The 26,177-nt window shown below is 42.8% G+C and overlaps 1 protein-coding gene across 1 annotated transcript in view; it reads right to left on the bottom strand.

Moving 5' to 3' along the window:
• The window catches only part of ipo11 (importin 11), a 215,357-nt gene that overhangs the window by 92,235 nt on the left and 96,945 nt on the right, over positions 1–26,177 (bottom strand). The window contains exons 17-19 of the mRNA XM_015972857.3: positions 9,027–9,060; positions 7,878–7,918; positions 7,642–7,758 (exon numbers count right to left, since the gene is read on the bottom strand). Coding sequence (XP_015828343.3) covers positions 7,642–7,758; positions 7,878–7,918; positions 9,027–9,060 — 192 coding nt within the window. The remainder of the gene's footprint in view (positions 1–7,641; positions 7,759–7,877; positions 7,919–9,026; positions 9,061–26,177) is intronic.

Genomic DNA, 26,177 nt, shown 5'->3' with positions numbered 1-26,177 from the left:
CTAATAACAAAGGCTGGTTCTGCTCTGGGGACGACTGTGGAACCACTGGAGGAGATGATGCAAAGAAGGATTCTCCAGAGAATCAAGAAAATGATGGACAACCCTGAGCATTCTCTTCACAAGACTGTCCGACAACGGAAGAGTGTCTTCAGTCAGAGGCTTCTTCAGTTTCGCTGCAACACTGACCGCTACTGGAGATCCTTCCTGCCAACAGCCATTGTAATATACAGGTGCTGGCCAGTAAATTAGAATATCATCAAAAGGTTGAAAATATTTCAGTAATTCCATTCAAAACGTGAAACTTGTACATTATATTCATGCAATGCACACAGACCAATGTATTTCCGATGTTTATTACGTTTAATTTTGATATTTATAGGTGACAACCAATGAAAACATCAAATCTGGTATCTCAGAAAATTAGAATATTCTAAAGGCCAATGAAAAAATGTTTGTTTCTCTAATGTTGGCCAACTGAAAAGAATGAACATGAAAAGAATGTGCATGTATAGCACTCAATACTTAGTCGGGGCTCCTTTTGCCTCAATAACTGCAGTAATGCGGCGTGGCATGGACTCGATCAGTCTGTGGCACTGCTCAGGTGTTATGAGAGCCCAGGTTGCTCTGATAGTCGTCTTCAGCTCCTCTGCATTGTTGGGTCTAGCGTATTGCATCCTCCGCTTCACAATACCCCATAGATTTTCTATGGGGTTAAGGTCAGGCGAGTTTGCTGGCCAATCAAGGACAGGGATACCATGGTCCTTGAACCAGGTGCTGGTGGTTTTGGCACTGTGTGCTGCCAAGTCCTGTTGAAAGGTGAAGTCTGCATCCCCATAAAGTTGGTCAGCAGCAGGAAGCATGAAGTGCTCTAAAACTTCCTGGTAGACGGCTGCATTGACCCTGGACCTCAGGAAACAGAGTGGGCCAACACCGGCAGATGACATGGCACCCCACACCATCACTGACGGTGGAAACTTTACACTGGACGTCATGCAACGTGGATTCTGTGCTTCTCCGCTCTTCCTCCAGACTCTGGGTCCTTGATTTCCAAAGGAAATGCAGAACTTGCTTTCATCAGAAAACATAACTTTGGACCACTCAGCATCAGTCCAGTCCTTTTTGTCCTTGGCCCAGGCGAGACGCTTCTTGCGCTGTTTCTTGTTCAAGAGTGGCTTGACACACGGAATGCGACACCTGAATCCCATGTCTTTCATGAGTCTCCTCGTGGTGGTTCTTGAAGCGCTGACTCCAGCTGCAGTCCACTCTTTGTGGATCTCCCCCACATTTTTGAATGGGTTTGTCGTCACAATTCTCTGCAGGGTGCGGTTATCCCTAGAGCTTGTACACTTTTTTCTACCACATTTTTTCCGTCCCTTCGCCTGTCTGTTAATGTGCTTGGACACAGAGCTCTGCGAACAGCCAGCTTCTTTAGCAATCACCTTTTGTGTCTTGCCCTCCTTGTGCAAGGTGTCAATGATTGTCTTTTGGACAGCTGTTAAGTCAGAAGTCTTCCCCATGATTGTGGTGCCTTCAAAACAAGACTGAGGGACCTTTTAAAGGCCTTTGCAGGTGTTTTGAGTAAATCAGCTGATTAGAGTGGCAGCAGGTGTCTTCTATATTCAGCCTTTTCAGAATATTCTAATTTTTTGAGATACCAAATTTGGAGTTTTCATTAGTTGTCACATGAATATCTAATTTAAATGTAATGAACATTGGAAATACATTGGTCTGTGTGCATTGCATGAATATAATGTACAAGTTTCACGTTTTGAATGGAATTACTGAAATATTTTCAACCTTTTGATGATATTCTAATTTACTGGCCAGCACCTGTACAACAACTCTTTGATGACTTGATTATTATTATTATTCTGAGCTACAACAGCAATCAATTTCCCTCTGGGATTAATAAAGTATTTTTGAATTGAATTGAATTTATGTTGTGTTCTTTCATTGCTGCTCTTATTTTTTCTGTCATGCCTTTGATGTATGGTAGGGTTATCACTGGCTGTGGTTCTTGTCTTTCTGGGTTTCTGGTTCTTTCCTTTGGTTGTTTTTTTCTTTCTGTTGTTGTTTGTTGTTTTCCTTTGTTTACAACGTCCTCTGCTGCCCGCGGATAAACGAAGGAAGTGATGCCACCATCTGCGTCAGCCTGATGACGTTTGCAGCCGCAAACAAACCGTTGCAGGTAATTAAACCTTTTCTGTGTTTTAAAAAGAACTGAAAGATGGAATTTGAAGCTAAACACAGCAAGAACACACCAACGAGGCTTCAAAAATGTTGTTTAAAAAATGAGTAGCTCTGATATTTGTAATAAAAAAATTCATCAAAGGACAAAAAGAAGAAATATTTGGAAGTTCCACATGAATGTCATCGCTCTTATGTAACATTTGGATTTGAAGAGTGAGGGTGAATGTAAGTGTAGCTCCTGAGCTTAAAGACAAAATTGTAGAATTATTATTGCACCAATTAAGAACTTCAAAGGTGGTGTGCCTTTTTTTAAAACACCGACTTGTGCTAACCTTCCCTTTTCCCTTTAGTGGCTGCAGACCCCACACCGAGAATTTTTATCTTTCTTTTCTGCTCAGTTACATCTTCAAGAGGGGTGGGGTATAAGCCGGGCTGGAACAGTAAAAACAGAAACGCGACATGCAGCCCTGAGGAGTGAGATAAAGAGTGAGAAAAACAGACCCACTAACCAACCTAGGGTGACATTTGTGAGATTGACAGCAGAAAAGGGGCTAAATCTCATATCTGTCATCGTGTTCATTTCAACTCAGGCTGCACTTGTGGTTTCGTTGCCTGTTTTTTTTCTTCTCACCTGCTGCCACTCTATGGATTTAAAATCCCCTGTGAGGGGAACTAGCATATTAATAGGAAGTGAGCTCTTCTTAGGGTCTCTAATGACCTTCTGACTCACAGTGATGCAGGGGACTGTTCTGTTCTGGTCCTGCTGAACCTGACTGCAGCCTTTGACACTGTTGGCCATCACCTGCTACTGGAGAGGCTGAGAGACTGGGTAGGCCTATCAGGAACTGCTCTGGAGTGGTTCTCCTCTTATCTTTCTGAGCGCTCCTTTTCTGTGGCCGTCTCCGAGTTTAGGTCCTCCACCACCTCTCTTACCCATGGTGTCCCACAAGGTTCTGTGCTGGGGCCTCTGCTCTTCCTCCTCTATCTGCTTCCTCTTCAGCACATCCTGAGCTCCTTCAAAGGAATCTCCTACCATCTTTATGCAGATGACATCCAACTTGCATCTCCTTCAAGCCCCATGAGATGTCTAAGCTGTAGCTGTACCACACCTGCTTAGACTCTATCAAAACCTGGATGGCTGGGAGCTTTCTTCAGCTGAATGAAGATAAGACTGAGATCCTCATCTGTGCCCCAGACAAGCTGGTTCCCAAAGTCAGAGACTCTCTTGGTCAGCTTGCTTCTCACACCAAACCTTCTTCAGGAATCTTGGCGTGACCTTTGACCCAGCTCTCACCCTGGATTCTCATGTCAGTTCTCTTGTTCGCTCTTCCTTCTTCCATCTCAAGAACGTTGCTAAGCTGAGTCCCATTCTGTCCCGCTCTGAACTTGAGACAGTTATCCACTCCTTCATCTCCTCACGCTTAGACTACTGTAACTCTCTTTTCACGTGTCTGAGCAGAACCTCCCTGAACCGTCTACAGGTGGTTCAGAATGCCTGTGCTCGGCTTCTGACCAAGTCCTCCAAACACACCCACATCACCCCGCTTCTCCTCCAGCTTCACTGGCTGCCAGTCAACTTCAGGGTTCATTTCAAGATCCTGGTTCTGGTCTATAGGGCCTTACATGGACAAGCACCATCTTACATTGGTGATCTTCTTAGTCCCTACACCCCCAGCAGGCCCCTGAGGTCCAGTGATCAAAGCCTACTGGTTGTGCAGCACCAGGCTAAAGACCAAAGGTCTCGTCTCGTCTCGTCTCGTCTTCCTCCGCTTATCCGGGTCCGGGTCGCGGGGGCAGCATCCCAACTAGGGAGCTCCAGGCCGTCCTCTCCCCGGCCTTGTCCACCAGCTCCTCCGGCAGGACCCCAAGGCGTTCCCGGACCAGATTGGAGATGTAACTTCTCCAACGTGTCCTGGGTCGACCCGGGGGCCTTCTGCCGGCAGGACATGCCCGAAACACCTCCCCAGGGAGGCGTCCAGGAGGCATCCTGACCAGATGCCCAAACCACCTCAACTGGCTCCTTTCGATCCGGAGGAGCAGCGGTTCTACTCCGAGTCCCTCCCGAATGTCCGAGCTCCTCACCCTATCTCTAAGGCTGAGCCCGGCCACCCTACGGAGGAAACTCATTTCGGCCGCTTGTATCCGCGATCTCGTTCTTTCGGTCATTACCCAAAGCTCATGACCATAGGTGAGGATTGGGACGTAGATCGACCGGTAAATCGAGAGCCTGGCTTTCTGGCTCAGCTCCCTCTTCCCCACGACAGATCGGCTCAGCGTCCGCATCACTGCAGACGCCGAACCAATCCGCCTGTCGATCTCCCGATCCCTCCTACCCTCACTCGTGAACAAGACCCCGAGATACTTAAACTCCTCCACTTGAGGTAGGACCTCTCCCCCGACCCGGAGGTGGCAAGCCACCCTTTTCCGGTCGAGAACCATGGTCTCAGATTTGGAGGTGCTGATCCTCATCCCAGCCGCTTCACATTCGGCCGCGAACCTACCCAGCAAGAGCTGAAGGTCAGAGCTGGATGAAGCTAGGAGGACCACATCATCCGCAAAAAGCAGAGACGAGATTCTCCTGCCACCAAACTCGACACACTCAACACCACGGCTACGTCTAGAAATTCTGTCCATAAATGTGATGAACAGAACCGGTGACAAAGGGCAGCCCTGGCGGAGTCCAACCCTCACTGGGAACAGGTCCGACTTACTACCGGCTATGCGGACCAAACTCACGCTCCTCTGGTAAAGGGACTGAATGGCCCTTAACAGAAAGCCACCCACCCCATACTCCTGGAGCGTCCCCCACAGGGTGCCCCTGGGGACACGGTCATAAGCCTTCTCCAAATCCACAAAGCACATGTGGATTGGTTGGGCAAACTCCCATGCCCCCTCCATCACCCTTGCAAGGGTATAGAGCTGGTCCACAGTTCCACGGCCAGGACGAAAACCACATTGCTCCTCCTCTATCTGAGATTCAACTATCGATCGGACCCTCCTCTCCAGTACCCTGGAGTAGACCTTTCCAGGGAGGCTGAGGAGTGTGATCCCCCTATAGTTGGAACACACCCTCAGGTCACCCTTCTTAAAGATGGGGACCACCACCCCGGTCTGCCACTCCCTAGGAACTGCCCCCGATGACCACGCAATGTTGTAGAGACGTGTCAACCATGACAGCCCTACAACATCCATAGCCTTGAGATACCCAGGACGAACCTCATCCGCCCCCGGGGCTCCGCCGCTGTGTAGTTGTTTGACTACCTCAGCAACTTCTGCCCCCGAGATCGGACAGTCCATCCCCAGGCCTCCCAGCTCTGGTTCCTCCTCGGAATGCGCATTGGTGGGATTGAGGAGCTCCTCAAAGTATTCCTTCCACCGTCCGACTATAGCCTCAGTTGACGTCAGCAGCTCCCCATCCCCACTGTAAACAGTGTGAGCGAGTTGCTGCCTTCCTCTCCTGAGGCGCCGGACAGTTTGCCAGAACCTCTTTGGAGCCGATCGATAGTCTTTCTCCATGGCCTCACCAAACTCCTCCCACGCCCGAGATTTTGCCTCGGCAACTGTCACTGCTGCACCCCGCTTGGCTATCCGGTACCTGTCTGCTGCCTCCGGAGACCCACAGACCAGCCACGCCCTGTAGGCCTCCTTCTTCAGCCTGACGGCTCCCCGAACCTCTGGTGTCCACCAGCGGGTACGGGGGTTGCCACCACGACTGGCACCGGCCACCTTACGACCACAGCTAGCAACAGCCGCCTCGACAATCGCAGAGTGGAACAAGGCCCACTCGGACTCAATGTCCCCCACTGCTCTCGGGACGTGGTCAAAGCTCTGCCGGAGGTGGGAGTTGAAGACCGTCTTGACAGGTTCTTCTGCCAGGCGTTCCCAGCAGACCCTCACTATACGTTTGGGTCTGCCAGGTCTACGCGGCATGTTCCCTTGCCATCTGATCCAACTCACCACCAGGTGGTGATCAGTTGACAGCTCCGCCCCTCTCTTCACTCGGGTGTCCAAAACATACGGTCGCAGGTCAGATGATACGACTACAAAATCTATCATCGACCTGTGACCTAGGCTGCCCTGGTACCAAGTGTACCGGTGGGCATCCTTATGTTCGAACATGGTGTTCGTTATGGCCAAACTGCGGCTTGCACAGAAGTCCAATAACAAAACACCGCTCGAGTTCTGATCAGGTGGGCCGTTCCTCCCAATCACACCCCTCCAGGTCAAGCTGTCATTGCCCACGTGAGCATTGAAGTCCCCCAACTGTGGACCCACCACCCGTCAACTGTGGACCCACCACCCGCAGGAGGAACATGAAGGGTCCGGTGCAATGTGAATCGGGTGGCAGACCAAGGCGGGAGCCTTGGCGGTCCAATCCCCGGACAAGGAAACTAGTTTTTGGGACATGGAACGTCACCTCGCTGGCGGGGAAGGAGCCGGAGCTTGTGGCAGAGGTTGAGCGGTACCGGCTAGATATAGTCGGACTCACCTCGACACATTGCATTGGCTCTGGAACCCGAGACCTGGAGAGGGGTTGGACACTCTACTTTGCTGGAGTTGCTCCGGGTGAGAGGCGGAGGGCTGGGGTTGGCTTTTTGTTAGCCCCGAGACTCTCTGCCTGTGTGTTGGGGTTTACCCCGGGGGACAAGAGGGTAGCTTCCTTGCGCCTTCGGGTCGGGGAACGGGTCCTGACTGTTGTTTGTGCGTATGGGCCAAATATCAGTTCAGAGTACCCACCCTTTTTGGAGTCCCTGGGACGAGTGCTAGATAGTGCTCCATCAGGGGACTCCATTGTCCTAAAGACCAAAGGTGACAGATCATTTGCTGCTGTGGCCCCAAGACTCTGGACCTCCCTCCCCCTGAGCCTGAGATCAGTGGACTCAATGGTCTCCTTTAAAAAGCAGCCGAAGACTCACTTGTTCAAGCTGGCTTTTGTATGACCTTCTTCACCTCTCTCTCTTTATTCTGCTTTCCCCACCTATTCCACCTTCCTCAGGATCCACTGATTTCCCTTTTTCCTATTCACACTCTCTATTTCGTAACTTTTTTTATCACAATTGTCTCTTTTTGCTCATTTTAAATATATTTTTCAACATTTTCTAAATGTTCTTTTATATTTTTACATTTTTTGTTTTTGTGAAGCGCCTCGTGATTTTTATCTTGAGAGGCGCTATAGAAATGATCTTTTCTTCTTCTTCTTCTTCTTCTACTTACTTTACACTGCCTGACACCTTTAATTCTAAGTGTTCACGTCAGGCCACCGGAGTAGGAAAAAAGGTGAATAATGATTTCAGTCTTTAGCTTTTTAAGTCTTACCTACTCCTTGTTTTAGAATCTAATCTGCATGTATCATCACAAAAAGTGGAATTACTCCATAAGATGATCCAGAAAAAAAACAGACACCCAGCAGAATGTGACCCACTTTCCAAATACCTTGGTTTCACGTCTCACCTGGATGTTTACTCTCTCGATCACACAGGAGATGACGTGAAGAACCTGCATTTTAGTGTCACACTCCGTCACCTGCTGTAACAACTGGAAGAGCAGCCCGAAGATGGACTCCAAGTACTGAGAACAGAGGAAGGTCATATTAGATAAGAAATAGAGAAAAAAAAAGCACAAATGCTTCATTTTCAGATCTCTTAAAAATGTGACTTAAAATAAGCCTTTTTAAAAATTATACTCACCGGGAGGAATTGCTCTGTCCTGAACTCAAAGTCATCAACAGGTGATCATGAGTTAAGGTTTAGATTAAGGTGTTCATGCAAACAGTTCTCCTGCAGACGCTGAAACATTTATTTGCTGTGCTAAAGGTGGAATTCGAGATGTTTTTCTTGCCGTTCAACCAAGCTAATGTTTTTGCTATCTTGTGTCCTCCAGCATCGCAGGCCTCCGGTTCTGGTAGAAGCATCTCAGGGAAGATACCCGAGGAGAGGGGTGAGTGTCTTGTGACCATGTTTGCATTCAAAACCTAGCTTTTTCTGTAAAATCACTAAAGCTGCTTTAGGATGTACCTCAGGATCGTGGAAAGCACAATTATTGTTCCAAAGGGTTCGGTTTTAAATTTTTACCCCCTTCTTGGCTCTCAATCTGCCAAATGCCCAAACATTTGACGTTTTTATTGCTTCGCTTTCTGTTCAGCTGCCTCGTGCCAAGAATGCGTGATTAATGCACATGGAAAGGTATGCACAGAGGGAGGGGTGTCAAAGGGAAGTTTGATGGATGGATGATGATCCAGTCATTTAAAATGAGACTAGGGCTGCACAGTGACAAAGTGGTTAGCGCCGTTGCCTTGCAGCAAGACGGTCCTGGGTTCAAATCCCAACCTGGGGTCTTTCTGCATGGAGTTTGCATGTTCTCCCTGTGCATGTGTGGGTTATCTCAGCATACTCCGGCTTCCTCCGAAAACAGGGCTGTCCGCTCGATTGTTTTCTCTAAATTTGTCCTCAGGTGTGTGTGTGTGGTTGTTTGTCCTGTGGGCTTCTGTGTTGCCCTGCGATGGACTGGCAACCTGTCCAGGGTGTAACCCCGCCTGCTTGCCCAGAAATAGCTGGAGATTGGCACCAGCCCCCCGTGATCCTGCGTGGACAAGCGGGTATAGAAAACGGATGGATAGATAGAATAAGACATTCGATATTATTGGATGAGCTTTTTCACATTTCAGAGGCTATTAAACTGATTCCTTTTGTTGACAAAACCTTTTGATTTGCTGGTTGCCACATGAGAAAAGCATGTCAAGCAACGTGGCAATAAATGCTCCAGAAAAACATCACCCACCCCACCTTTTACAATCTAGTGAGCTTTCAAAAACAAAAAACCAAAACCCAAAAGGATATTCAATTTTAGTGTCGTAGCTGTTTCAATCCGCACCTGTGAAGGAAAAGAAAAAATAAAAAGGTTTATTTTAAAAAGCTATAAAACAGTGTGTTTATCATGGTACATAAAGATATTCACTAAAGAGCTACAGAAGATAAATATGTAAGGAGGCCATTTTTTGAGTTTGTTAGGAACTAAGCTAAGGAAAAGACTGAATTTAAATATTTTCAGAGGTAAAACATCAGAAGAATGCAGTAGCTGCACAACGGAATAAAAAGAAAGTAAATAACATTATTCCCTTCCGTCAAACTTGCTCAGACCCTAGGATCCTTTAACAACAGGTTCTAAAACCTCAGCATTGTTTGAAAACAGCTTCTGAAACCTGAACCTTTTCTGACAAACACCACAGAATCGTACTGTCAGGAAGAGAAAAATATTAAGAAAGAAGTCAAACATTTACAGTTTATTTTTCAAATGGCGTTGCATTTACAGATAATTGTAATGGTGAATTTTTGTGTCTTTAAAAATAAAATATTACTTATTACTCATAATACTTAAAAAAGATTTCCCAAATCAAAACTGCAGCATGACATTCATACAACACAAGCAGAGTTAGAGCCACGGGGTGGATTTTTCCACCAAGGTCGGCATTCAGAACGGGGAGAGGAGATTAAGGAAAGTAAATGAGTGCAGAGAAAGGTGAGGAGCTGGGAACTCAATTACTGCTGATCCTTTCAAGCACTAAATGTGTGCATCTCAATGGTAAATTAGTGGGCATCATTTCTGTATGTGCGAGTAGCAGCAGAAACAAATGTTATCCTGCGAAATCTTTAAGAGTGCACAAGCACTGCAATGCAATTTTACTCCAAATATAACTAATGTGTAATTGACCAGTGACTTGGAGCGCAAATGTCATAGATCAAAACCAGAAACAATCTCTGTATGAATTATTCATACGCCCATTCTGCAACCAGAGCGTCGTATTGCAGGTTTTAATTATTGACAATGCACACAGTCCTATTCCATACTTTTCAACTTTAGGTTTCCTCTGGGGTTGTCGGTGCAGCTTCCAAATCCATGTGTAACCGGATTACAGGATACAATAAGATAATTAAAAGAAAAAATAAACAAATGGGCCAATAATTAGGTTCGGGGAGAATTGGAGGTTGTTTAAGAATGACTGGAGTCACGGGTATAGCATGAAACGGTTTATATACTAAATTTTAATAATAATGGGAAATATAACACATAAAGATAACACACAAAAACAGATGAAAACAATCGACAATAGTAAAATGCTCGGTATGAGATTTGATCATATGAGTCACAAGTCAGCCGGCGTCAAGTCAAATCCCCACGCTTGGGGTGAAAGTCAGAGTCCGGTGGTGCGATTTTTTCCTACCACACCGTTGAGATTGTTCACAGAAGAGAGCAGTCTGCTCTTCAGTTACTTGAGATGTCCTGGTTCGTTCAGTGGTTAAGGCTCGCCATCTCCCTCGTCAGGAAGAAATCCAGTTCTCGTTCCAAGTGAGTGATCATAGGAGTCGGGATCAAACCCAAGGAAAAAAAAAAAACCCAGCCTGTAAACAACAGGACTGTTAGCGAGTTGGCATCGACCCTTCTCGTCACATCACAGCATAAAGTCTTACAGACTTAAACAAATGCTTCACTCTATTGGCATAGCCAATCATGTTTGGGTTCACAGTTCAACTAACATAACATCAATTTGATTGTCTATTAAAATAATTCTCAGTAGCTCTGGAAATATAATTACATATGACAACAATTGTTCAGCTCAATAGGCTCAGTTAGATTCTATTACTCTACACTATTCAACAAGAAATACATTCATGACAACAAGGATACATTTAGTTGTGTTTCTATACAGCATTGTGACACCTTGTATATCTGTAACACAATAAATAAATAAATAAATAAATAAATAAATAAATAAATAAATAAAATGTTCTATAACAAAATTCAACAAAATATAAATTCTGGTCCTTTGGTCCACCTTTGTAAAATAATTCCTCCCTAATCAGTTAGCTTTTATTTATTTTTATTTATCTATTTTTTTTATTATTAAATGTTTGGTTAAGGGACGCATTGCTAATTCTATGGTGTTAGCTATAACGCCCCTGAGGACCTTGTACATCTAGGCCGTACCACCATTAACTGGCGGTTTGAGCCGTTAACTCCTGGGAATCCCATATGCCCTACCGCCGTTAACTGGCGGTTTGAGCCGTTAACTCCTATATGCCCTACCACCGTTAACTGGTAGTTTGAGATGTTAACTCCTGGGATCTAACGTCTAGCAGCCCACTGCTGTCACCTCGGTTGCTGTAATTAGCTTTTTGAATTTAATAATTTACTGAATTTAATCTCATTCACTCACCAACGCGCTCCAACGGTTCCCTCCTACAGAGGATTGGTTCACTCTGTCGTCTCCACACAAATCTATAAGAATGGAATTAATTTGATAAGCTATTTAAGTTTCCTTTTTTTTTTTAAGTTGCATCGTTAGCTTTTTCTCTTCTTTTTTCTTTACTCACCGCGTTGGTTCCAAGTTCCTAGCTCTTATTAGAAGGAGTCAAGTCCGCCTCTCCCTCTATCTATGCGGCACCCAAATCAGGGTTCTTCACGGCCTCGACCGTTGTTTTTTTTTCTCTCTCTCTCTCTCTCTAACCGCTCAGTCTTTGCTTTCTGTATCTGCGTGCTGCACAGCCGTTTGTCTCTCCTCTCGCTCAGCTGCGTCGCACGGTTTTATTTCGCGGAGGCGGGACTTATTTCTCTCAGCCAATGAAATTTCAGATTCCCACCTGGACCAATAGTATACAGCTTTCCTCTTCTGTTTCTGTTAGTGATGTTCAAGATTCTTGTTTTAACCGATGTTTAATATTAAACTCGTTATTTTAGTTATTCACCCTTCCAATAATTCATTATGAAATTATCTATTAGTTAATTAGATATCTATTAATTAGTATTGTTAATTTCCTTAATTTATATTTTATATTTTATCTAAATTGAGGATGGATCATATTAGTAAGCCAATTAGTTAATACCTCATTAAGGTTCTAGCTTCTGGGTTAGCTAGAACCTTAATGAGGTATTAACTAATTGGCTTACTAATATGATCCATCCTCAATTTAGATAAAATATAAAATATAAATTAAGGAAATTAACAATACTAATTAATAGATATCTAATTAACTAATAGATAATTTCATAATGAATTATTGGAAGGGTGAATAACTAAAATAACGAGTTTAATATTAAACATCGGTTAAAACAAGAATCTTGAACATCACTAACAGAAACAGAAGAGGAAAGCTGTATACTATTGGTCCAGGTGGGAATCTGAAATTTCATTGGCTGAGAGAAATAAGTCCCGCCTCCGCGAAATAAAACCGTGCGACGCAGCTGAGCGAGAGGAGAGACAAACGGCTGTGCAGCACGCAGATACAGAAAGCAAAGACTGAGCGGTTAGAGAGAGAGAGAGAGAGAAAAAAAAACAACGGTCGAGGCCGTGAAGAACCCTGATTTGGGTGCCGCATAGATAGAGGGAGAGGCGGACTTGACTCCTTCTAATAAGAGCTAGGAACTTGGAACCAACGCGGTGAGTAAAGAAAAAAGAAGAGAAAAAGCTAACGATGCAACTTAAAAAAAAAAAGGAAACTTAAATAGCTTATCAAATTAATTCCATTCTTATAGATTTGTGTGGAGACGACAGAGTGAACCAATCCTCTGTAGGAGGGAACCGTTGGAGCGCGTTGGTGAGTGAATGAGATTAAATTCAGTAAATTATTAAATTCAAAAAGCTAATTACAGCAACCGAGGTGACAGCAGTGGGCTGCTAGACGTTAGATCCCAGGAGTTAACATCTCAAACTACCAGTTAACGGTGGTAGGGCATATAGGAGTTAACGGCTCAAACCGCCAGTTAACGGCGGTAGGGCATATGGGATTCCCAGGAGTTAACGGCTCAAACCGCCAGTTAATGGTGGTACGGCCTAGATGTACAAGGTCCTCAGGGGCGTTATAGCTAACACCATAGAATTAGCAATGCGTCCCTTAACCAAACATTTAATAATAAAAAAAATAGATAAATAAAAATAAATAAAAGCTAACTGATTAGGGAGGAATTATTTTACAAAGGTGGACCAAAGGACCAGAATTTATATTTTGTTGAATTTTGTTATAGAACATTTTATTTATTTATTTATTTATTTATTTATTTATTTATTTATTTATTGTGTTACAGATATACAAGGTGTCACAATGCTGTATAGAAACACAACTAAATGTATCCTTGTTGTCATGAATGTATTTCTTGTTGAATAGTGTAGAGTAATAGAATCTAACTGAGCCTATTGAGCTGAACAATTGTTGTCATATGTAATTATATTTCCAGAGCTACTGAGAATTATTTTAATAGACAATCAAATTGATGTTATGTTAGTTGAACTGTGAACCCAAACATGATTGGCTATGCCAATAGAGTGAAGCATTTGTTTAAGTCTGTAAGACTTTATGCTGTGATGTGACGAGAAGGGTCGATGCCAACTCGCTAACAGTCCTGTTGTTTACAGGCTGGGTTTTTTTTTTTTCCTTGGGTTTGATCCCGACTCCTATGATCACTCACTTGGAACGAGAACTGGATTTCTTCCTGACGAGGGAGATGGCGAGCCTTAACCACTGAACGAACCAGGACATCTCAAGTAACTGAAGAGCAGACTGCTCTCTTCTGTGAACAATCTCAACGGTGTGGTAGGAAAAAATCGCACCACCGGACTCTGACTTTCACCCCAAGCGTGGGGATTTGACTTGACGCCGGCTGACTTGTGACTCATATGATCAAATCTCATACCGAGCATTTTACTATTGTCGATTGTTTTCATCTGTTTTTGTGTGTTATCTTTATGTGTTATATTTCCCATTATTATTAAAATTTAGTATATAAACCGTTTCATGCTATACCCGTGACTCCAGTCATTCTTAAACAACCTCCAATTCTCCCCGAACCTAATTATTGGCCCATTTGTTTATTTTTCTTTTAATTATCTTATTGTATCCTGTAATCCGGTTACATAAAACTTGGCGAGCCAGCCAGGAGAATTGTAGAGTTGTTACCTTAGCTAACCATTGACTGACATCATAAGAGTGCCTGGAGGTCACAGTGGTTTGCCATTTTGGCATTATTGGTACTTTTGAGTGTTTTAAAATGGAAGTTGTGAAAACAGAAAAGGTCAAAGTTTCAAATGCTGTTTTAATCAGTGGGTTAACTGATACAGACCTTGATAACGAAGTCTTTGGGTTTATGGAAGGATTCGGACCAGTTAACAGGCGCATTAAGTTACCAAACTGTGATCAGATTATTGTGGAGTTTCAACATGAAGCCACTGTTAAGGAATTAAAGAAACAATGTTTACCCTATGACAAACCTTGTACTAGGAACCCAGATGTTTTCTTCCATATTCAAGACCTAGCCAGCGCGTACAGTCTAGAAACTAGCACATCTGCCACTGATGCCTATCTGTCAGAGCTCAGGGACATAGCTGCGCGTAGCAATCAATCATTTAAAGACCTTCTAATGGAGGAACTGGCAAAAATTGGGGAATCTTTAGGAAGGGATACCCATGCATCTGAACCAGTCACTGAACCAGAGCCAATGCTCCATAGTGACCAAGTTACATATTCCCTGCCTTTAACACCAGAAGTTAACTATATGAACAACTCAAAGGACAATTGTCCACCTACAGAGACTGGAAAACAAAACCCTTGCATTCCACCAAATCTTTTAAACACACCTGAGGTTCAGCGAGTTATTGTGGAACACATTGTTAAAAGCAGTGAGGTTATCCCTCCGCCTACTTCACAATACAGACTAAAACCGTTCTCAGGGCGAGTTCCACACCCTTCTTTTGAAACTGACTATGATACTTGGCGTAGTAGTGTAGTGTTATGCATAAATGATCCTTCACTCACCAAGTCCCAAATTGTACGAAGAATCGTGGAGAGTCTGTCAGCCCCAGCAGCGAGCATCGTTAAAGCTCTTAGTCCAAAATCCGACCCGGAAACGTACCTTGAACATCTCGATTCAGCTTACGCAGCTGTCGAAGACGGCGACGAGCTCTTTGCTCGCTTTTTAAACACAAACCAGGACAGTGGTGAAAAACCTTCCGATTACTTTCAGAGGTTATACACCTTGTTAAACCTAGTTATTCAGAGGAATGGAATTTCCTCCAGTGACGCCGACCAGCAGCTGCTCAAGCAGTTTTGCAGAGGCTGTTGGGACAGCTCGCTGATTTCAAACCTGCAACTCGAACAAAAGAAAGACAACCCGCCTCATTTTACAGCACTTCTCCTCAAACTGCGCACTGAAGAAGACAAACAGGCTACTAAAGCAGCACGCATGAAACAACACTTAGGGGCACAACGAACTAGAGTGTATTCAAATGTGCAAACAACATGCTCTCAGAGTAAAAACACTTGTGAACTGGAAATAGATGATAACTGTGATGACTTACGCAAACAAATCGCTGAGCTCAGGAGCCAAATTGCACAGCTTAAGGTTAACAACACAGATAAAAAGGCAAAGAAAACTCAAAAAGAGTCAAAACCCCGTGTGGGGACTAAAATTCCAGATGAGCCCAAACAGATTCAGCAGATAACAGCAGTGGTGCCCAGACCAAAGCCTGGATACTGTTTTAAGTGCGGAGAAGATGGGCACATAGCTTCTAGCTGTAGCAACGAGCCAAATCCAGCACTAGTTGCAACTAAAAGACTTGCTCTTAGACAGAAGCAGCGCGAGTGGGAGATGTCAAAGCCAATTGCTCAGTCTCCTCCTTTAAACCGGTAGAAGCTCCTATCGTGGGACAGATAGGTGCTAAAGTAGAACCAAGTCCCTCTAAGGAAAGGACAGAGAGACTTTTTTGCAAGCCAGTTCATGCTCATTCAGTGCCAAAACTTCCCAAAAGATTAGTGGGTGGGCGATGCACAGCTACAGTCTCAGTTAACAGTGTTGAATGTAATTGTTTACTGGATTCAGGGTCCCAGGTAACCACCATTGCCAATTCTTTTTACCAAGAACACTTACCTGACCTCTCAATTAAACCCATCAGTAATCTGTTAGAAGTCGAGGGCGCAAACGGTCAAGCAGTTCCTTATTTAGGATACATAGAGATAAGTGTCACATTTCCAAAAGAGCTCGATCAGTCTGGACTTGAGTTACCTACCCTTGCGTTAGTGGTTCCGGATATAAGCTCAAACTCTGATACACCACTACTCATTGGCACAAACACACTCGATCCTTTGTATGAGCAATTGTCTGCCAATAACTTACCTGATTCCAAGGCACTCTCTTATGGGTACCAACACGTGCTAAAAGCCTTAGCAGTCAGAAAAAAACAAAGCAAAGATGGACGAGTTGGTGTGGTGAAGCTTCGAGGGAGAACCCAAGAAGTTCTCCCTGCAAATAAAAAACTGTTACTAGAAGGGTTTATGCAACCCAGCCAAAACAAGCATGAGCCTTATGCACTCATTGAACAACCCACCAATGGTTCTCTACCAGGGGGTATAATTGTAGACTGTTGCCTCATTTCCTTACCTTCACATGGTCCATACAAAGTACCTGTTGTACTAAGAAACGAAACTAACCATGACATCACATTACCCACTAACTGTGTGATCGCTGAGTTAGTTAAAGCCGATCGTGTTATGCCATATCCAGAACCTGACAAAAGTGATCAGAAAGTACTTGCGGCGTGTAGTTTGCAGCAACAGACTTCACCTTCAAACCCTCCTCTCAGTTTTGACTTCGGTACTTCGCCCTTGTCCGAAGAATGGAAAGGGAGGATCACCAACAAACTTAACACTTACTCCGATGTGTTTTCGCACCACGATCTTGATTTTGGTCATACACAACAGATAAGACATCACATCAACTTAAAAGACGAGACCCCATTCAAACAGAAATCTCGGCCGATCCATCCACATGATTATGAAGCCGTGAGAAAACATTTGGAAGCCCTCTTGGAAACCGGTATAATAAGAGAGTCGGAGTCTCCATTTGCCTCACCAATAGTCGTAGTTCGGAAAAAGAATGGTGAGGTACGTCTATGTATAGACTATAGAAAGCTTAATCTGCAAACCATTCGCGACGCATATGCCCTGCCTAACTTGGAGGAGTCCTTTTCTGCTCTCGCTGGATCACAGTGGTTTTCTGTGATGGACCTCAAGTCAGGTTACTATCAAATAGAGATGTGTGAAAAGGATAAACCTAAAACTGCTTTTGTTTGCCCGTTTGGGTTTTATGAATTTAACCGTATGCCACAAGGAATAACAAATGCTCCAAGCACTTTCCAACGGGTTATGGAAAAGTGTATGAAGGACATTAATCTGAAGGAAGTGTTAGTTTTCCTAGACGACTTGATCGTCTTTTCCAACTCCTTGGAAGAACACGAAACCAGACTTTCTCACGTTCTTGAACGGCTTAGAGAATACGGACTCAAGCTATCACCAGATAAGTGTCGTTTTTTCCAGACATCTGTGCGTTATCTTGGACATATAGTATCTCGAGATGGCATAAAAACCGATCCAGATAAGGTGGAAGCACTCAAAACATGGCCGAAGCCTCAGACTTTGAAGGAACTCCAATCTTTCTTAGGATTTACCGGTTATTACCGACGCTTCGTTAAAGATTACTCAAATATTGTCAAGCCACTAACATCTCTCACGGCTGGTTATCCACCCAAACGGAAAAACTTTAAAACACCACCATGTAGATCAAAGTACTTGAACCCCAAAGAACCCTTTGGGAATCGTTGGAGCCAAGACTGTGAGAAGTCCTTTCAAACTATTATTGAAAAACTTACCACTTCGCCAGTTCTTGGCTACGCTGACGCAAAACTCCCATATCTAGTACACACAGATGCTAGTACGACCGGACTCGGTGCAGCGCTATACCAAGTGCAAAACGGTGTCACACAGGTAATCGCTTATGCAAGTCGCGGTTTAAGCTCTAGTGAAACTAGGTACCCTGCGCACAAGTTGGAGTTTCTAGCCTTAAAGTGGGCCATAACAGATAAGTTTCATGACTATTTGTATGGGAACACATTCACTGTCATTACTGATAATAATCCGTTAACTTACCTCTTAACAACGGCAAAACTCGATGCAACGAGCTATCGTTGGCTAGCTGCGTTGTCCACCTATAATTTTGACATCAGATACCGTGCAGGTACACAGAACGTTGACGCGGATGGCCTGTCTAGGAGGCTGCATGATAAACCTGAAGACAACTCAAAATTCACTGAGGAATGCCAACGACTAGATGAGTTCCGATCTCATCTTTTTTCCTCTGTCAAAGAAGTCGAGCTTCAACTTCAAGCCGAAGCAGTGAAGGCAACATGCCAAAAGCACATGGTCTTGGATGAGACTGATTCTCCTTGTGGTTTAGTTCAGTCACTTGCCATGTCTGCAGCGGCCATTCCAGACCTATTCCAGTTGGAAGACAATAGTGACAGTTTCTTTGCTGTGCCCAAGTATAACCATGCTGACCTTGTCTCCTTGCAGAGGAAAGATCCAACCATTGGCCGAGTCATTCAGCTGCTTATGACTGACAATAAACCGCCAACTGATACTATTGCAGAACCCCCGGTGGTTCTTAACCTTTTGAGAGAGTGGAAACGGTTTGAGTTTCAAAATGATTTACTGTACCGGAGACGCCAATTAGGACCAGAGACATCATTGCAGTTAGTCTTGCCTGATTCATTACGTTCAACAGTCATGCAAAGCCTACATGATGATATGGGGCATCTTGGGGTTGAACGTACGACAGATCTCATTCGGTCCCGTTTTTACTGGCCAAGAATGGCTAGTGATATCGAAATCAAAGTTAAAACTTGCGAAAGATGTATCCGTCGGAAGGCCCTCCCTGACAAAGCTGCTCCAATGGTGAGTATTACCACCACCAGACCTATGGAGTTAGTTTGCATGGATTTTCTCTCCATAGAACCAGACAGTAAGAACACTAAAGATGTCTTAGTGATTACAGACCATTTTACAAAGTATGCAGTGTCCATCCCAACCAAAGATCAGAAAGCCACCACCGTCGCGAAGAACCTGTGGGAACATTTTTTAGTCCACTACGGGTTTCCTGAGCGTCTTCATAGTGATCAGGGACGGGATTTCGAATCACGTACAATCAAGGAACTTTGTTCTTTACTTGGTATCCGTAAAGTCAGAACGAGCCCTTATCACCCTCGTGGCAACCCCGTTGAACGGTACAATCGTACATTACTCAGCATGTTGGGAACTTTACAAGCCACTGAGAAACATCACTGGCGCGATTTTGTAAAACCACTTACTCACTCGTACAATTGTACAAAAAATGACGTGACGGGATACTCTCCCTACGAGCTAATGTTCGGTAGGCAGCCTCGGTTGCCTATAGATATTGCCTTTGGGTTACCGCATTTGAACAAGCCCTCTATAACTCATTCTCAGTATGTTAAAGAACTGAAGAGTCATCTGGAACAGAGTTATGACATTGTCATAAAAAACTCTCAAAAAACAGCGAGGAAGAACAAAGAACGGTTTGACAGAAACATTCGTGAGTCCACACTAGGTGTGGGAGATCGTGTTTTAGTCCGAAATCTTCGCTTAAGAGAAAAGCATAAATTAGCAGACAAATGGGAGCAAACAGTGTATATAGTTCTCAAACAGATGGAAAACTTGCCAGTATACACTGTAAAACCAGAGAACGGAGAAGGACCCAACAGAACACTCCACAGAGATCTTTTACTGCCTTGTGGTTTTCTCTCTTCATTAGAAAATGAAACAGAACGCGTTACGAAACCTAGCAGACCTCATACAAGACAGAGTTCAGCCTTAGAACCTGACCCAGATGAGCCACTTGACGAAGAGGTAGATGAGTTTTATTACTCTGATCTTCCACAAGTGCTAAACCGACCATCCTATCAAATAGCGGTCACCTTGCCAAATAGGGAACTCATAGCAGATTCAGGACCGGTAAATAATATTCAACAACAAAACACACTATCCTTACACACAGGGGATCGCAAGGAACCAACCTTAGCTGGTAATGAAAATGCTGAATTGTCCTTACTTGACAAAGGCATCAACACCGAAACATTCTTACCTGACAGAATGAGTGAAACTGCGACATTCTTACCTGAAAGAGTGAAAGAAGCAGCAACATACTTACCTGAAAAAACGAAAAAAAACGAAGTATACTTACCTGACGTAGAAACGGGGGATGAAACTAACACAAACCTACCTCAATTGGATGGTGTCCTAAAGTCGCAGCAACGTGATGTAAGTTTTGAACCCATCATACACGATCAGACACATACATCTGAAAAGACCAAAGTCTTAGAGAATAGCTCATCAGCTCTGTCGGAAACAGAGAGCTCACTTCGTCCTGTCTCAGTTGAGAATCAAACCGAAACGGATGAGCATGATACTGTGCAACCAGAGATGTATGTCAGGAGATCTGAACGAAGTAGTCAGCCTCCTCAAAGACTAACTTACTCTCAATTGGGCAATCCACTAGTGACCGTAGTTAGGTCCCTTTTCCAAGGACTTAATAAAGCTTTTATTGACTCTCTTACTCAAGAAGTTGTGTACCCCGTAGAAACAATGCACAGGGACGTGCATGATATTTAATGGGGGAGGATGTAACCCAGAAGCTAGAACCTTAATGAGGTATTAACTAATTGGCTTACTAATATGATCCATCCTCAATTTAGATAAAATATAAAATATAAATTAAGGAAATTAACAATACTAATTAATAGATATCTAATTAACTAATAGATAATTTCATAATGAATTATTGGAAGGGTGAATAACTAAAATAACGAGTTTAATATTAAACATCGGTTAAAACAAGAATCTTGAACATCACTAACAGAAACAGAAGAGGAAAGCTGTATACTATTGGTCCAGGTGGGAATCTGAAATTTCATTGGCTGAGAGAAATAAGTCCCGCCTCCGCGAAATAAAACCGTGCGACGCAGCTGAGCGAGAGGAGAGACAAACGGCTGTGCAGCACGCAGATACAGAAAGCAAAGACTGAGCGGTTAGAGAGAGAGAGAGAGAGAAAAAAAAACAACGGTCGAGGCCGTGAAGAACCCTGATTTGGGTGCCGCATAGATAGAGGGAGAGGCGGACTTGACTCCTTCTAATAAGAGCTAGGAACTTGGAACCAACGCGGTGAGTAAAGAAAAAAGAAGAGAAAAAGCTAACGATGCAACTTAAAAAAAAAAAGGAAACTTAAATAGCTTATCAAATTAATTCCATTCTTATAGATTTGTGTGGAGACGACAGAGTGAACCAATCCTCTGTAGGAGGGAACCGTTGGAGCGCGTTGGTGAGTGAATGAGATTAAATTCAGTAAATTATTAAATTCAAAAAGCTAATTACAGCAACCGAGGTGACAGCAGTGGGCTGCTAGACGTTAGATCCCAGGAGTTAACATCTCAAACTACCAGTTAACGGTGGTAGGGCATATAGGAGTTAACGGCTCAAACCGCCAGTTAACGGCGGTAGGGCATATGGGATTCCCAGGAGTTAACGGCTCAAACCGCCAGTTAATGGTGGTACGGCCTAGATGTACAAGGTCCTCAGGGGCGTTATAGCTAACACCATAGAATTAGCAATGCGTCCCTTAACCAAACATTTAATAATAAAAAAAATAGATAAATAAAAATAAATAAAAGCTAACTGATTAGGGAGGAATTATTTTACAAAGGTGGACCAAAGGACCAGAATTTATATTTTGTTGAATTTTGTTATAGAACATTTTATTTATTTATTTATTTATTTATTTATTTATTTATTTATTGTGTTACAGATATACAAGGTGTCACAATGCTGTATAGAAACACAACTAAATGTATCCTTGTTGTCATGAATGTATTTCTTGTTGAATAGTGTAGAGTAATAGAATCTAACTGAGCCTATTGAGCTGAACAATTGTTGTCATATGTAATTATATTTCCAGAGCTACTGAGAATTATTTTAATAGACAATCAAATTGATGTTATGTTAGTTGAACTGTGAACCCAAACATGATTGGCTATGCCAATAGAGTGAAGCATTTGTTTAAGTCTGTAAGACTTTATGCTGTGATGTGACGAGAAGGGTCGATGCCAACTCGCTAACAGTCCTGTTGTTTACAGGCTGGGTTTTTTTTTTTTCCTTGGGTTTGATCCCGACTCCTATGATCACTCACTTGGAACGAGAACTGGATTTCTTCCTGACGAGGGAGATGGCGAGCCTTAACCACTGAACGAACCAGGACATCTCAAGTAACTGAAGAGCAGACTGCTCTCTTCTGTGAACAATCTCAACGGTGTGGTAGGAAAAAATCGCACCACCGGACTCTGACTTTCACCCCAAGCGTGGGGATTTGACTTGACGCCGGCTGACTTGTGACTCATATGATCAAATCTCATACCGAGCATTTTACTATTGTCGATTGTTTTCATCTGTTTTTGTGTGTTATCTTTATGTGTTATATTTCCCATTATTATTAAAATTTAGTATATAAACCGTTTCATGCTATACCCGTGACTCCAGTCATTCTTAAACAACCTCCAATTCTCCCCGAACCTAATTATTGGCCCATTTGTTTATTTTTCTTTTAATTATCTTATTGTATCCTGTAATCCGGTTACACATGCATTAAGTTTTACCACCATCATGATTACTCCTATGATCACTACTTATTTCTAATCCTTCAACAACCCCATACTTTCATTCTTTGCGCTACTGGCAGCAGGCCAGAGCAGCTGCTACTGACAGCAGAGTTGTCTTTTTCTCCGTCCTCATTAAAGCGGTGGTCGCCTTCGCTGGGCTGAGGGACTTGCAAGGTCTAATCACATTGCAGATGGCATCTGCTATGACCTCCAACCACCCACCCCCAGAATTGGACTTCAATTAATAATACTACACCAATAATTTCAGATAGAATTTAGAACACTCCAGGGATGTGCTGAGTGAGAAGATGCAGATGGCCTCACAAAACAGTTAGCATCCAAGCTATGTCGACGCCAAATTATTTATTTTATTGAGTAAAAGAACTATAACCCCAAGAGTCTGTATACGAACCTTATGGCCCTTTATAGTTGTGCTTGTTCAAAAGGCACTAAGTATTGGTCTTGGTTTTGATATTCATTCATCTTCATTCATCTTGACCTCAGTTTAGTTGGGGTTGCCTTTAGCACAAATTTTGTTTTAGCGTTTTTGTCTGGGTTTTGGTGTAGAATTGACAAGGGCTGTAGAACCTGACTGCCTTACTAAATTTATATTTTAAGAATGCAGTTGTCCCAAGAGCCTGGATACTCACGATAGTCACCCCAATTTGTAAAGATGGAGACGAATCCAACATGGTACAGACCAATCAGTGTGCTGGAGCAGAATTTTTGGATCTCAGCTATCATGGCTAAAATCAGATAGGTCTACAATGCAGTGCAAACATTGAAGGAAGGAAGGAAGGAAGGAAGGAAGGAAGGAAGGAAGGAAGGAAGGAAGGAAGGAAGGAAGGAAGGAAGGAAGGAAGGAAGGAAGGAAGGAAGGAAGGAAGGAAGGAAGGAAGGAAGGAAGGAAGGAAGGAAGGAAGGAAGGAAGGAAGGAAGGAAGGAAGGAAGGAAGGAAGGAAGGAAGGAAGGAAGGAAGGAAGGAAGGAAGGAAGGAAGGAAGGAAGGAAGGAAGGAAGGAAGGAAGGAAGGAAGGAAGGAAGGAAGGAAGGAAGGAAGGAAGGAAGGAAGGAAGGAAGGAAGGAAGGAAGGAAGGAAGGAAGGAAGGAAGGAAGGAAGGAAGGAAGGAAGGAAGGAAGGAAGAAAGGAAGGAAGAAAGGAAGAAAGAAAGAAAGAAAGAAAGAAAGAAAGAAAGCAAGAAAGAAAGAAAGCAAGAAAGAAAGAAAGCAAGAAAGAAAGAAAGAAAGAAAGAAAGAAAAGAAAAGAAAGAAACAAAAGAAAGAAAGAAACAAAAGAAAGAAAGAAACGAAAGAAAGAAACAAAAGAAAGAAAGAAACAAAAGAAAGAAAGAAAGAAAGAAAGAAAAAAGAAAAAAGAGAAAGAAAGAAAAAAGAAAAAAAGAGAAAGAAAGAAAGAAAGAAAAAATGAAAAAAGAAAGAGAGAAAGAAAGAAAGAGCGAAAAAGTGAAAGAAAGAAAGTAAGAGAGAGTAAGAAAGAAAGAGAAAGAGAATGAGAGAAAGAAAGAAAGAGAGAAAGAGAAAGAAAGAAAGAAAGAGCGAAAGAAAGAAAGAAAGAGAGAAAAAAGAGAGTAAGAAAGAAAGAGAGAAAGAGAAAGAAAGAAAGAAAAAAGAAAGAAAGAAAGAGTGAAAGAGCAAAAGAAAGAGCAAAAGAAAGAAAGAGAGAATGAAAGAGAGAAAGAAAGAAAGAAAGAGACAAAAGAAAGAAAGAAAGAAAATATGTAAAAAAAAAATTTTTTAAATAATAATGTAAAGAAAGGGAGAGACAAAATGAATAGGAAAGAGGGAAACCAGTGAATAATAAAGTAAGGTTTGAAATCTAATTATTTAATCTGTAACATTGCTGAGAGATTAAACACAAGTGCAGACATTTACATTCCGGTCAAGCAACAAGAAGCAGAGTAATGCAACATACATCCTGATAATGAAGTGGATGGAGTGATAGAAGGTGGTTTTCCCCATTAGCATCATTAAAAGTTTATAATCAATAATTCATTAAGTCCAAGAGTATCAAACTGGCCAGGGCAATATTGACCTAAGGCCACAACGTGATTGGTGAGCTGGACAGTGATGCAAGAGCAAGCTTGTGTGAAGAAAAAGCACTGAAACTCTAAAAGCTGTAATTACCCTCATAAAACTTGGAGCTTTGTCCGATTTATAGCATGAGTACTCCCTATAGTCATTTAGCTTCCCTGAAGGACAAAATGGCAGTAAATGGAGCATCTAGTAATTGAATATCACTGGTCAAATTTAAATATGCCCAATGGATTGAAATTTTCTAATACATTTGAGTTGATGAACTAAATAAGTATGATTGTAAATCATGAATATAAGGTCTGTACATAAAACTGTGATAGTCTATGTCACCATCTGCCATTAGGGTGACCAGATGTCCCGCTTTGTGCGGGACGGTCCCGCATTTTCATTACTTTTCACGTGTCCTGCAAATAGAGACTCATGTCCTGCATTATTGACAGTTTCCCGTTTCGAGTTTCAATCTTATAAAAGAAACTGTGGACAAAATCTGCCTGTCAATCAAACGGAGGCGGGACTTTATCGCAGATTCGGAGCGTGTGTGGAGCGCGCGCGAACCACCAAAACAAGCGTGGGTGACCACGGAGGAGAAAATGCTGTAAACTCGTGAATTAAACGTGTTCAGAGACACTCGACAGAGTCTTTGTTGTTTCTGAGTCATTCTTTCGCGTCTCGGTGCGGCGTCTGATATGAAGAGGTCAAAAGCAGGTTTTCCAGTAATTAGACAGGTCCGTGATAAACACAATGGAGGCTCTAACACAGACAAGGTGCTGCGGTTTCAGATACCTGCATACATGCCGAGCCCCTTAAAGCACAGTGAAGAAATAATGACAGAATAAATGGAAGCTATCATCACTTATTCCCAGAAATTTGAGGCAAAAAGTAACTAAGAAACTATTAGATTAGATCTGAATTTTTTTAGAGATTAGAATCTGATGTTTATTCTCACCTAAATTTAGAAGAGATTTGTTGTCATGTTTAAAAAAATGTTTTGTTTCTTAATTATGAAAAAAACAGCAAAAAGTATGGATATTTTTTCTATGAGATGCTGATTTTAGTGGAAAACGAATTAAAAACAAACATATGTAAATAGATCTAAAAAATATTACTGGTACTTTTACTGTCATTCTGTTGTGGAAAATATTCAATGAAAACTCTGAAAAGCTGCTTAAGCCTGCATGTTTTTATTATTGTGGGCCTATCTATGTTATTAAAATGATCAGAGCCACTACAGAAGGCCCAAAGAGCCTGAGTTATGCTGTGGTAACTTGAGAGGAACTGTGAAATAGAAAAGCTTTTGCTTTCGTTGAATTCAAATAAAATATATACAAGAAATATATGATAATAATAATAATAATTTTACATATATGTAACAGCGATGTTGGGGCTAAAAGGCA

The sequence above is a fragment of the Nothobranchius furzeri genome, chromosome 17, assembly GCF_043380555.1.
Source record: "Nothobranchius furzeri strain GRZ-AD chromosome 17, NfurGRZ-RIMD1, whole genome shotgun sequence".
Lineage (NCBI taxonomy): Eukaryota > Metazoa > Chordata > Actinopteri > Cyprinodontiformes > Nothobranchiidae > Nothobranchius > Nothobranchius furzeri.
Note: the sequence above shows the minus strand (reverse complement) of the source record. Positions and strands in the feature narration are given on the sequence as shown.